General features: G+C 39.3%; 1 protein-coding gene across 1 annotated transcript in view; it reads left to right on the top strand.

Annotated features, from left to right (window-relative positions):
* The window catches only part of LOC146001693 (sodium channel protein Nach-like), a 131,662-nt gene extending 117,539 nt beyond the window's left edge, over positions 1 to 14,123 (top strand). Inside the window, exons 8-10 of the mRNA XM_083139347.1 lie at positions 11,666 to 11,780; positions 13,096 to 13,202; positions 13,797 to 14,123. Coding sequence (XP_082995473.1) covers positions 11,666 to 11,780; positions 13,096 to 13,202; positions 13,797 to 14,071 — 497 coding nt within the window. The 3' untranslated portion in view covers positions 14,072 to 14,123. The remainder of the gene's footprint in view (positions 1 to 11,665; positions 11,781 to 13,095; positions 13,203 to 13,796) is intronic.
* Positions 14,124 to 14,940: the final 817 nt, after the last annotated feature.

The raw sequence follows: 14,940 nt of genomic DNA on the forward strand, positions 1-14,940 counted from the left end.
GTCCACCGGTTCCATGCACAAGACCAGGTGTCCCGGGTTTGAATCCCGGCCTGGGCATGGATGTTTCTGAGTGTCCATTCATCAATTTCATTATATCATCACTCTTCTCCATCTTCGCAAATTAGCCAAAAGTGACACAAAAAGCGAAGTGAAATAAAAGCAAATCAATCAATCAATTGTTAGGGCAGGTGAAATTGTTGTTGGTTGACGTGAATATTTAATATGCCTAAACTCTTAAAATACTCTAATATCAGGTTTTCTGTTGCAATTGTTATTTCAATTTTGAGGGCCTCCATGACTGAGTGCTTTGCATGCTGCTCTATGAAACCGGAGACCCTATGTTCTATTGATTGATTGATTTGCTTTATTTTAATTCGCTTCTGGTGCCACTTTTGGCTAAACGCGACGATGAGGATGGTCGATGAAATGATGAAATTAATGAAGCGACACTCACAATGAACACCGAATGAACACAATGCCAAGGCCGGTCATTAAGTAAGCTGTGCTAACCACTCTACCACGGAGACCGGAATCCTTTTCAATGTATAAGAAAAATCGTTCTTTGACAGCGAACTAAGAACAGTTAATATGCGTCACCTCCTTAGTTATTATATTTTAAATTTCGAACAATCAATTGAGATTTATTCTTAACCATTCTTTTGCCTACCTCAAACTTCCACACAGGTAAGATTGTTTACACTAAGGACAACAGCGTTAGATTCTATGCTTTAAGGAATGATTAAGCACACAATGATGACGGAAAATAATTCACATGATTATGGTGATGCATTACATCAGTGAAACAATTTTCGGTCATGGTGATAAATTGAAAAACGCAGGGACACAATAACCGATTTATTTATTTATTTTATTTCGCTTTTCTTCCACTTTTGGGTAATGAAAAGTGTGTTAAGATGCAAGTTGTGAAAGGACAACTACAAACGTAGATGGATAGGACGCAGCCCAAAACCCCACAGACCATTATGCTGACCTTATGTCTAGACGCCAGATCCTTGTTAGTGTGCAAAATGCACTCAATGGTCACAATGACGTAAGCATTCGTAGAATTGATTTGTATATTTTTATTATTATTATTATTTTTAAATTTATTTTTCGAAAAACGCGAGCGAAACATGTGATATGCTCATTACTTCTCAGGAACACTCACGGCCTTCAGCCAGTTTTATCCTTAAACAAAATTGCGGGTTAGGATGTTAACACACTTCCAAGACAATATCCAAAGAATACTGTCACATACGCGAAATGTAAAACATTTTTATTTTCTCGTTTCTATTACATCCCTGGGGAGTAAAAACGGATGGAGCGTGATGCTGATCATTGACTTCCAAAATGGCCGAACTCGAGAATATGCGGCGTCCTACTGCCGCATCCCCTAAATGTGCCTTCATGGCACGGTTCTATACGGACGACGAACTTTACCTTACCTTCACTACTACTAACTACTCATGCCATGAATTTTTGTATTTTCGATCCTTCATTATGTCTCCATTGATAACCTGGTTCATACCCAGTCACAACAGCAATTAGTCAATGCAATAAAATACGTCAAACTTAAAGTGAAACAGGTGTTGGCGCGCGCGCGCACTCACGCATACACACACAAACACAAGGGGAGGGACAGAGAGAGAAGCGGGGGGGTTAGGAACACAAAATCCTTCCACAAACTGCCAAAACTCCAACAGAAAGCTTGTCGGAAACAAGTTTGCGTGATGGCCTTGTCTGCTACTGCCCTACCCCACTTTCTTATCTATACAGGAGCAATGAAGAGTTTCCAACTCGCTTCTGAGTTGGTAGGAAAAGGGAAGTACATTTCATTCGATCCCGTCTGTACAGTGCTAGGATCAGAGACATCAATCATTTACGGGAAAGAATCGTCGCTGCGGTTGGGACAGTTACACCTGAAATGTTGGTGAATACGTGGCGAGAAGTGGAATATCGTCTCGACGTGTGCAGGGCAACAAATGGATCCCACGTTGAGGTGTACTAACATTGAACAAAACTTGAAGGAATCCTCTTTCATGATATGTACTCATTGATGTAAGTTTTCATTACTTTCCCTATTAAATTTATACTTAAAACTAGGGTGTTCTTTTTCAAACACCCTATAGTTGGAACTCTTGCACTGGGCATTTTTACTAGTGAAAATAACTGCTGAATATTTTATTTTTCAGAATATATTATGCGTCGATACTGCACAGAATTGGATCAATAGTTTTAGATTTGCTTCAAAGATTGATTCTTCAGTAGCGATGTGAGGTTTGCGGGAAACAATTATATCATATGGGGCTCGTAAATCGGAGGTATGGGGTGGGTCGAAAAATATCGACAAATGGGGCATCTGGAGCAAAGTCATATATTTTTTAAATGGAACGATATACAATAACATGCATAATATAAAAGAGCACACGCAGAGAAACACAACGCCGTTGGTCTCGTGCATCTACTGCACATAGGAACGAAGATATGGCCATGTGAAAATATGTAAACAAACTAACAAGTGGCCCACTTGACCGTCAGTACCACGGCATGTAAGACTTCTCAGGTGCCTGACAGAACTGCCTTTACGCAGAGCAAGTTTTGATAGCAGGTCCACGAGATCGTGTTAGTTCATAGCAAGCAGTCGTAGTGGTAAGAGCGAAGATTATGGTGTTCACAAACATAGAAAAAGCGGACATGATCCTGATTTATGGGGAATGCCGAAAGAATGCCTCAGAAGCCTACCGTGTGTACACAGAGAGATATCCGGACAGACGACAGCCATCTCGACGTCTGTTTGGTAAGTTATTTATTAAATTAAGAGACACCGGAAGTGCAACACCACGAGCACGTGTGCGGAACAAGCCAACTACAGGTGAGGCAGGTGCAACAAATGTTCTCGCCGCTGTTGCTGTGAATCCGCACGTTAGCTCCCGTGAAATTGCCAGGGATGCTGGGATGAGTCAGCAAAGTGTATTGCGCATTCTGCACACACACAAGTTTCACCCATATCATATCTCCCTCCATCAGGAACTTCACGGGAATGATTTTGTGGACCGTGTTCGGTTTTGCACATGGATGTTACGACACGACACACCCGATTTGTCACGTATCCTCTTCACTGAGGAGGCAACTTTTACCAATCATGGAAATGTCAACCTAAGGAACATGCACTATTGGTCGGTGACAAATCCACATTGGCTTCGCCAAGTGGAACGCCAGCGCCCATGGAGTGTGTATAGTGGGTGAACATCTCATTGGCCCTTTTTTTATACAAGAGACGCTGAATGCTGACCGATACATACAGTTTTTACAACATGAACTGCCTGTACTATTGGAGGACATACCACTTCAGACAAGGAGGGAAATGTGGTACCAACATGACGGGTGCCCAGCTCACAGTACAAGACGCGCTACAGCATGTGTGGAAAATACATTTCCAAATCGTTGGATTGAACGTGGAGGGCCTATCAAATGGCCGGCTCGTTCCCCAGATTTGTCACCGTTAGACTTTTTCCTGTGGGGAAAGCTGAAGGACATTGTCAACCGGGATGTGCCAACAACTCCAGAGGATATGCAACACCGCATTACTGCGGCCTGTAGGGACATTTCCTACGAGATGCTACATTCTGTGCAACGATCTTTGCGTGGGCGCCTCGTTGCCTGTATCGCAGCTGACGGCCACCAATTTGAACACACACTTTGACAGGTTTTCGCTTCTTACGCAGTAGTTCTTCGACATACTGTCATAGTCATGTAACACTGTCAAATACATGGTGCTGACGATGTCTACTGTATTTTTTCTTCCTTTAACACGTTCTGTCTTCATCTTGTCCAATGGCTTCCGACATCTCATACTTGTACATGCCGTGGTACTGACGGTCAAGTGGGCCACTTGTTAGTTTGTTTACATATTTTCACATGGCCATATCTTCGTTCCTATGTGCAGTAGATGCATGAGACCAACGGCGTTGTGTTTCTCTGCGTGTGCTCTTTTATATTATGCATGTTATTGTATATCGTTCCATTTTAAAAAAATATGACTTTGCTCCAGATGCCCCATTTGTCGATATTTTTCTACCCAACCCATACCTCCGATTTACGAGCCCCATTTGATATTATTGTTTCCCGCAAACCTCACATCGCTACTGTTTCTGGTTTCTTCGCTATTTCAGGTGGTACTTTGAGGTGCCTCACGCGGTGTGTGTGTGTGTGTATATATATATATATATATATATATATATATATATATATATATATATATATATATATAATACAGCAACATACAGGCACCATAACGAATAAATAAATTGTCTGTGAAATATGTCGCGCTTCGTTTCCTCCAATTAATTATGTTCATGCATTTAAGACAAAACTGTTTGGCAGCAAGAGTCTGAAGCAGGCCCGAAGCTAGAATTGATCTCCAGGGGGGGCTCACGGGTTATCGGGGGGGGGGCTTTGTAAACCAAGTCAATTTTTCAAAAGTCTAGCCGTGTTAAATGAAAGTAAATTATTTGTGTGTGTGTGTGTGTGTGTGTGTGTGTGAGTGTGTTCTATCACACAAAAAGTACCAGTGACGTGCACTGAGGAGTAGCTAGTCTAGCAGAGATAGATCAATCAATCTCAAATCTCTAATTATTTTCAAATCACAATATTTATTGTTTTGTTGAAGCCACAGTTCATATGCAACACTTTTTTTCACGCGCTTCTCTTCCCTTGGTGCGTTCAGCAGGGCGAAGCTGGCCTAGCTCGCTCTTTCTCCGCCTCACAGTTCCAGGTAGAAACGGGTTTTCGAAGGGAGAGGGAAGATTTCTGCCTCTACCTCCCTTGCCCCCTCGCTACCGCTGCAATGGTTGAAAGCCTGTGCTTTCAGGTCCTCCAGTCTATCTCCTATAGGACAGATAGGGGATTGGATTCCCTTCGCTTCCTTTGTAAATCCTCTAAAGAACTAAGGAGAAATTTTTCTGCAGTACTTCTGTCCTCTGTATTTACACTACTTTTTACACGTTGTACGATATGTATGTATAATATGGGACGTACTTTTATCATTTATGCAATTGGAACGTCTTATGTGCAGACAAAATTTTATGTTTTTTTAAAAATATGGAATATATAATGATTAAATAACAAATATTTGCTCACGCTCTCTCTTGCTCTCGTTTTAGTAGTGTTTTATTTAAATATACTAATCTCTTGGCCTCCAAAAAAAAAAATCGATAAGCTAAAGAATCACAAATACGGATGTACTTATTTTGGCAAGAGAACGCGCGTTCTAATTCTTGTTGTTGGTTTGGTTTATTTTACTTCGCTTTTCTGCCACATTTGGTTATCGCGAAAATGAGGATGAATGATGATATGATGAAACTGATGAAGGGACCTCGCAAAGAACAATTCAGGCCGGGATTCGTGACGAGCGTGCATTCTTGTTCTTATGTGTTATACTCTACCTGCAGTGAATAATGAGCAAATTAGAAATGAAAAAGGTATCCCAGAACTCAAAAAGCCAAATGAATATCATTGAAGAAAGTAGAAAAATGGTTTGTTTAAAGTTGTGTTTTGTTACCCATCGCTTTTTCTAGCTGTATAGATTTAATCGGAATAAGTAGCAGTGGCGTATGCTGGTTTTAACTAGTGGGTAATCTCAGACACTTGATTCATCCACCCACTCCTGAAGTCTCCTGCAAATTTACCTCAACATTCATACAGGATTTACGAATGTATGTGTGAAAAATGTTACCTTATTGTTGCGACCATTGTCGAATAATTGTTGTGATTGCACTTGCAGTTAATCTACGTTTAGAATTTCAAACAATAAAACAAGATAATATAATAACTCTATAAGAAAAAACCTGTAACAAAGAATATGAAAGGAATTCGGTAGTGAAATAAAAACCCTCAATATTAATTGAAGTGTAAAATTCAAGTTACCCCAGTACCCAGTTACTCGTGCATTTCTGATTTTTGTTTTTATACACGGAAGTTTGAGTTCAAGACCTGTGGTACAAGAGATTCTACTGACCTACCTACATTAACTATTTGCAATTTCTCCGGAAAAGATCCCGTTCCAAATATTTTCACACGAAAATATTAATATAATATTGCCTTTAACTTTAAACACAGCACTAGCACGAATACTAAACCACTAACAGCTAAACAAATATTAAATTCTCGAATCGCTACAACACGCATTCAATTCCCTGCGCCAATCGTTCTATTGTGGTTCCTTACTGCTTGACACAGACTCCATATTCCCTGCGATGCGCGAGGTTCTGTATGTTGGAATCATTGCGTTTTTTGTTTATATATTTCACATTCAAACATCTTTTATCATTATTAATCTAGAGAGCGGGGGGGAGAAGCAACTTAAATTACCTAATATATGTGTACGTATATATATAATTTATTTCTGATAGCTTTCCCTTTTAAAACTTATTCATTTCTGTGAAAGAAATACTCTCACTGGTTTTGAAGGCTACAAAGAAAGTAATCACGCATTTTAAAATACAAAAATGAATAAAAGTAAGCATATAAATAGTTTAATTACTTCATTAATCGATTTATTAAATTGTTATTTGACGTCGTTTTTCTGCCACTTTTGGCTAATCACTACGAGTGATGATATGAAATTGATGAAGGGACATTTACAAAGAGCACCCATGCCCAGCCCGGTATTCGAACCTTGGAGCTCTGACGTCGTAGGGAGCTGTGGCAACCACTCCGCCACAGAGGTCGGTGTAATTTCTTGAATTTCTAGTTAAAATTTTAATTTATTTAATTACCGTCATCTTCAATATTAAAGCTTTTTTTTTTCCTATGAAAGAAATGTTGAAATAGCAGAGGAAGACAGAAGCAAATGTAAAATGAGAATTAACATAGAATTGGTTCGCAAATATTCACATTTCCCTGTTTCTCGCGCACTTTCAGATGTATTTTTTTTCTACTTTCCTTTTCAGTACGTAATTTGCGAACCCAGAATTCTGTTTCCTGAGAAATTTCCCTGTCGTAAACAACACAGCTCCTACGATACAAAGGCCACCGTGGAAGAATGGCAGAAGAGGGTGCCAGCCGAGGGAACGTCAAAGGCTCTGGGGTGGAGAGTGCAACCGATGGACTCTCTCCAGAAGGAGCTTACCCTTGCCACGGAATAACCGCGCCTGAGAAGCAGTGTTTCCTTCCCCTCCCGTCAAGGGATTTAAAGGGAGCCGGTGGAATCTCACCCTGACGTCACCAGATTCCACCAGCTGGAGAAAGTGGCTGAAAGCCTCTCGGACATTCAACGGCAAACGTTTGAAAAACATTCGCGCGCTGGAAGTAAAGAAATATGCGAATCAAAGATTGGTTCCGAAGAATATTGCGAAGAATAAAAAACAACTTTTTTAAAAAATTATAGTCGGGTCATCTCTGATTACCTAGGTGACCCAGAGTATACGCCGCTGATAAGTAGCTAAGAGATGGAAAGTCGTGAGGGACAATCATAAACAGAGAATTCTAGGCTACTGATTTCACAGTGCCCTGCAGATGCACTGGTGGAAATTATTTGTATTTTCTTCTCTCTTCCATCGCTTTACCTAATTTCTGCCATGACGATGAACGTTGATTAAATTAAACGGGTGAAGAGTGGTTGCAAAGGCCAGGACTCGAGCCCGGATCCTTCAGTAACGAGATCGTGAGATGGGGAAATTATGGAAATCAAGCAATGCAAAATTTTTGAAAAAACGTTAATCATATATAAAGATGATATTTCAAAAATTCAATTGAAAATTACTACTCAGGAGAAATGCAGTTTGCTTTACCGATACCCACGTATCCGAATGGTTAGCGCCTTCCTCACATGTTTGTTGTCGGCCGACCTCCGTGGGGAGTGGAAGTGGTCCCGGATCTGTACCCGATAGAGGTATATAGTGGTTCGGATCCCACATTAAACTATAGGTCTAGTCACGATTAGCCTTTCTGTGTATAAAGTGGACTTAAAACGTCAAATCAACCAACCGTGGGGGAGTGGTTACCACAGCGCGCTACAACACCAGGAGTTCCTGGTTCGAACCCCTACCTGGACATGGGTGTTCTTTGTGTTTGTCCGTTCATTAATTTTGTCGTATCATCTTCGCGATTAACCAAATGTATAAAAAAGCGAATCTAATAAAATAATTCATTGATTGATTGTTTGATTTGGTTTATTTTACTTCGCTTTCCGCCATTTTCGGATAATCGCGAAGACGATATGATAAAATTGATGAAGGACAAGGGACACACAAAGATCACCCATTGCCAAGCCGAGATTCAAACCCGGCATCTCTGGCTCAGTAGTCAAATCAAATCGTTTTTGATTTTCGAAAGTGGGTGGAAGTTATGTATACAATTTTTTGTAGTCATTCCTAACTTTGCAATTTTTCCTGTATTTCACGTTCTTCTTTTAGGAATACTGGGCCCTAAAGGGGGGGGGGGCGTTATGACCTGTTGGGCACGCCACTCATTGCTAACCCAAGTGTCGACGTCACCGCACGTCACTGAAAAGTACATTTTTCTATAGGTATCTTCTAATACATCTTTTGAAGTGTTAATTGCTATTGACATCATCTCTTTTTACACACTACACACTACTTTTGATGGTATAGATATTTATATCATACAAAAAAATGCACAATATTCAATCATAGTGCCTACCGTACATTCCACCCCCAGCTGAAGGAATAAAACTTCCCTTCGTTCCCAAAACTTAGAAACTGTTGACCTTTGATGCAGATATGGAAGGAATGTGGATGATGACGTCAAAGTCACAGATTTCTTTCTAAACGGGAGACCACAACAGGGGCAGCAAATTGTACGGATAAAGAAGCTCATCTGTGAAAGAACATTCTATAGTCTAGAGAATCTTCTAAATACTTGCCGCTACTTCGACTTCAGCTCATAAACAAAATGAAGTTTATGTTCTGTGAATTTATCCTTCACCAAGTTGTGAGCAAAATAATATCTGCTGTCTACATTTTCACTTTTCACTGCAAACAAATTATACAAAATAGTTTTACCTAATGTCAAGGGGGAGCTCAGCCTATCTACGGCCCTACTATACAAGAACTTCTAGGGCCTCCCCGATGGCGCAGTGGTAGCGTCGTCGCCTTGTAGTCAAGGGGTCCCGGGTTCGATACCCGGTGGAGGCACATGCCACAGTGGTTCGGATCGCACTTTAAACCGTAGGTCCAGTCCCGATTAGCCTTACTGTGCATAAAGTGGACTTAAAACACCAACTCAAAACCAAAAAACAAGAACTTCTAAACTCTATACAACCTACTAAATACAGGGTGTCTACAAATGATTGAAGCAGTTTCACGATGTTACTGTACGTGTATTATTGAACACATTGTGAAGTAACTTTACAGTTTTGTAGAGAAACTCATCAAGTTTTGTGACACATTACAAGTGTTCGATATGCTCCCTCTTTGTGATTCTGCAGACGTAAACTTTATAATCAAGTTCATCCCAAACGCGATGAAGCATGTATCAATTTGATCAAAAGCACTGATGATACGAGCCCCCAGATCTACTAGATCACTCGGTAATGGAGACACAAACACTAGATCCTTCACCTAACCCCACACAAAAAAGTCACCGTGAGGAAATGACAGCAGTTGTTCATCATCATTTCCACAACGACCGACCCATCGGTTTGATACTCTGGTCGTTAAGATTTTGTGGACATCGTGATGGAACTGGGGCGAAGCACCATCCAACTGGTGGATAAAGTTCTCCATGTCTGTCTCCAACTGTGGCATGAGCCAATTTTCTAACATGTCAAGATACTCGTATTCTGTAATGGTTGTTCGCTGAAGAAGAAGCGGCCGTAAACTTTAAATTTTGAGACTGCACAAAAAGCATTGAGTTCCAGAAAGTCACGAATATACTCAACGGGGCCACGGTGAACAGAAAACTCCCATAACTTGTGTCACAAAACTTGTTCAGTTTCTCTACAAAACTGCAAAGTTACTTCGTGATACATTTAATAACACATGTACAGTAACATCATGAAACCGCTATCAATCATTTGTAGACACCCTGTACTTTCCGCTACTTAGACTTCAGTTTATAATCAAGATGAAGGAATGTGATAGCTGATCTTCGTTCTGTGAATTTGTCCTTTCATCAAGTTATGACCACATATTATCCGCTGTCTACATTTTCACTTGTCACTAAAACAAATTATACAAGTTTTACCTAATGACAGGGTGCTAACGACAATGCAAGGGGGACTGACGACGATGCCAGGGGAAGCTGACGATGATGCCAGGGGGGGCTGACGATGATGCCAGGGGGGTTGAGCCCCCTCTGGCCCCTGCCTGGCTACGGGCCTGGTCTGAAGTACTTAGTAGTTATAACTTCTCTCTCCGGCAATTTACAATGCATTACAGAAAACAAGAAAGCTGCGAGCGAAGCGAGCAAGAACATTTTTAGGTCCAAATTTTTGCAAACTGAAAGCAATATTGATCTAATATGGCACAAATACTTTCACGGGGTGATATGGCATTCTCTATTACAATTTTCTTAATTTAGATCGTTCGGCACCCAGAGCCAACTCCCGCTGCCCCTTATCTACAGCTCTGAACTTGAGAAGGCTGTATAAGGAGAAACTGAGAGCGAAGCGAACAAGAAAATTTTACGAAATGTATTTTTATTTGCATAAAATTTGATATCGAGTGGTCGTCTGGAAGAAATAATGCAAGAAAGACGTGAAAACTAATTCCATCTTGAATATCCCTTTGTCCTGCTACTCTTAGATTCTACTAGTCTTCCTTTCTGTTACCTCAATGTTTGCCTCCCTAGAATTGATTTCCGTACAAGGTTGGGGATGTGGAATGCTCATTGCCCCCACTGTGTTTGCGCCACTGCACCCCCTTCACCGTAGTTGCTTTGAACTTTAATCGCCTTGAAAATACTTCATTTTCTTTAAGAGTATAATATCGTTTAATAACAGTGATAAGATTCCTCTACACTAAATTTCTAGGTGAAAGTATAATAATATAGGGACATGGACGTCTGGAAGGGGGAGCAAGAATGGCCACACGTCCCCCTTAGAAATCGAATGTCAAGCTAAAAGTATATGTTTCGCACGTATAATGTGATTTCAGTCATTGTAATTTACAATAATGCAATAATTTCAAGTTCAATTGTTGTTTTTTGAGGGGGCAACACTATTATCCGGGGTAATATACCCCATAGAAAAATACCTTGCTTGTCCCTCCGTTGAAAAAATCTGCGCACGCCTATTCCTCACGATGCTGGGTCAACACCGAAATTTCGGTAACCACCCTTCCATGTAGTACACTACACCCTGGACTGCATTTTGCAGACTAACGAGGCCCACATTAAACTGTATGTTCTGTCTCGATTAGCCTAACTCTGTATAAAGTGGACTTAAAGATCAAAAATCATACTTCGTACTTTATATCATGTGTAGGAATATCTGATTCTTGTTACCCTTATCTTTGTTTTAGAAGAGGCTTTCCACACTTATAAACAACCCTTACACACACACACACACTCAAACACACACTCTTTTCTCTGAGCTGCAAAGTATTATTTGATAGCACAAGAATTTCTTTTACTAGAAATATTTAATCATCCTTGTTTGAAATGAAAAATAAAGTATAACTGAAAACATTCTTTCTTTCTATAGGACTGTTGGAGACTCTGAGAACTGACTGGTGTCCTGAAGTTAATAAGTTAGTCTGTGACTGTATGGCTAGTTGTGAGGAGAGTTCCTTCACAATTGTCTACTCTACCACACTAGAGTAAGTGAATATGGTGTTAATTATGTGTACTGTGTGATGCATAAGTATTACCAAGCAAATTGTCCATCACCATGTTCATGCGCTCTCTTTTGCCCAATGAGAGATTCAATTGATTTGGTGTCCTAAGTCCACTTTATGCACAGTAAGGCTAATCGGGACTGGGATCCGAACCAAAATGTGCCCCCACCAGGTATCGAGCCCGGGACCCCTTGTAATGAGAGATTCAAGAATTGAAACAAAATGCCAAACAAACTGCTCAAAGCCTCTCCATCAGCATACTTAAAATTCTATTCCTTAAAGATATGTAGGATGAAAGAGAAAAATTAATGAAAGTAATTTGCCGAGTAATATTTGTGCATCCCACTGTATACCAAGAGGTCAGGCACGTATCTAGAAATACGTTTCGGGGGGGGGGGGGCGGTGTCCGAACCAAGTGTGTCAGGAATAATAATAATAGTAATAATAATAATAATTTTTAAATTAAGATAATTATATTAAATCAAATTAATACTAATTACAATACATAAATTAATATTATATTATTATTACACGAATAGGTGAAAAGACTGTAAGAATAGATATATAACAGCGCATATTCATTGCGTAGCTTACCTGCAGTTAAGATCGGAATAATTTACATAAAAACAAGTGCCCTGGCAATGAATTTACTGTCAAATAGAATAATTGAATATTTATCGAATAACAAAAATGATGTTATATGTAGTTGGAGAAAAGTAAATTTCTTATAAATATTATATGCGTATTATTTTGCGAAGTAGTGTACATAAGTATTCTTTGTAACGTGATTCAAAGTTGTATGATCCCAATATAATCCTTGCCTTCTAAAAAGTTCAGAGGAAATTATACAACAAATGCTAAACGAGTATATTTACATTATTTAATTTTCGTACTGAAAAATGTTTTGGGTGGAGAGGAGAGGAGGGGGGAGGGGATACGGACCCCCTAAATACATCCTTCTTGTTCTTTAAAGCCGTATGATTCCAATATAATCCTTGTTTTCCAATAAGTTCAGAGGAAATTATACAACAAAGGCTAAACGAATATATTTTTCATTATTTAATTTAGTATTTGATAAGTCTTTCGGGGAGGGGTCCAGAGGTTGAGAGGTTTAGAGCAATAGGAGATAATTAGAATTTTGATGAGTTATCTGATGCGTATGTTTCTCGTTTTGTGTTAGAGTGTTCTTGAGGAGAAAACTTATTTCATTCAATTGTTATTCAATACAGATGTTGATTATTTTTAAGCGAAAGATTCTATACTTTTGAGAGAATGGCTAATATTATTATTTTTGCAGTTGGAGACACAAGAACGATGAGATTATAACTGCTGCAGTGAAAATGGAATCTTTGCCAGTCGAGAAGTTCAGGAGGAATGTTGTGCGAGGAAAGATGGACCTTGTTGGTAAGTAACTAATGGTCAAAGTTGAACAGCTATGGGTCTGTCGAGAACTTTTTTTGTGTGTGTGTTTAGGACTTTTTTGTGTAATGTAGATTTGAGGACCTTGCACAATTGCACAGTTCTTAACACTATTTCAAATTCAGACTTTCGAAGAGTATATTAACGGCATGGAACTCTTAAAATGGATGTAACACGTGACGCCATCCAATCTTATTCGTTGAATAGTCTGCACGATCTCATCCGCTTTAAATTCCATCTTTAGTAATCTTAAAGAAAAAAATATATTGTATTGAATGAAATCACAGACGTCTATTATCGATCGGAAATCATGAGTTCATAGTCGAATCTACATTCGCTAAATGTATTGCAATGAACGATTCAAAGACAGTATTGATGCGAATTCCGAATCAATATTATTGTTATTACTTCTATTATTGAAGTTTTGACAATGGCATGATCCTGACCTACAAAAGTGTCTGGTGACATCCATGACGCCGCCCTCCCTCGCCCACGAGAACAGCAAATTCAAAGTAGAATAATTCTCGGGCATGCAATGTTTTAATAGAAGAATTTTAGGTTATATATTTCTTTTTGCAGTGTCAATGGGAGGCATCGTAGGACTTTTCCTTGGAGGGAGTCTCTTAAGCATTGTCGAGCTGATCTATTATTTGATAGTAAGACCTTTCTTCATTGGAAGCGACACACAGAACACTAGCAAAGAGGTGAAGCCAACACTGGTGAAAAGGAAAACCAAAGTCGAAGGAAAGGACAACTCTGCAGATCACTTCGGAGTACGAAGAGAAATTTATGGTAGTAGGAGGCGGAGTAGTAGAAGGATTCGAATGATTGATAATGGAATTCAAAGATACTAATAAGTAATAACTTTCTAAGTGAATTTTCACTCCTGTTGTAAATCTGACTTTGTTCTTAGCGTTAGGAGAGCTTAACTATTGCTGTTTTATCCTCTTTCAAGAAAACAGTGAAATGACAATGTATTCAATCAGTAGCGTACGCAGGATTTCATCAAGGGGGGGGGGGTGTTATTTCTAAAACTTTTTCCAAATTCACATTACCATTGTTTTATTATACTTTAATTAAATAATAATAATCACAATTAATTAATAATACTTATAATTAATTAATTAGCTGAATTACTACTAATAATACTACTAATACCACTACTACTATTAAGTACTAGAGATCTACATAAATATAGTATTTACGAAAGCAATAGAACAATATCACTTTCTAGTCATTCGATTTTTATCAAATTCTGGGAGCATTTTTTTGTTTCTTTGTTACGAAATAATTGTCTGGTCAACGAGGTGAGACATTTTAAGTGTGAAGAAAATCCATAAAAACAAGAAAATATATTAAAATAATCAAAGTATGGAACTCATCCAAGGAGCTGCGGTAGTCTGGTTGGTAGAGCGTCTGACAACCACGCGGGAGATCCGGGTTCGATTCCCGGAATTGGTTGGAATATTTCCGGCTTCTTCTCCTCATAAATGTCCCCGATAATTCACATCTGGATTGTCTCTCTGTTCTTGCCAACAAAACATTTTACAATAGTTAAGCTTATTGTCGTTTGAATAATTGTCTAGTCAACAAGGTGAGACATTTTAAAAGGGAGACATTCAAACATGCTGCGGTAAACAATGGGAAGGCGGACTGGTGACTGTTCTTGTCCGCCTAGCCTTTGTCTATCCATTATCCTCTTACAACGTACCAATAACTTTAT

The sequence above is a fragment of the Lepisma saccharinum genome, chromosome 17, assembly GCF_977018435.1.
Source record: "Lepisma saccharinum chromosome 17, izLepSacc3.1, whole genome shotgun sequence".
Taxonomy (NCBI): domain Eukaryota; kingdom Metazoa; phylum Arthropoda; class Insecta; order Zygentoma; family Lepismatidae; genus Lepisma; species Lepisma saccharinum.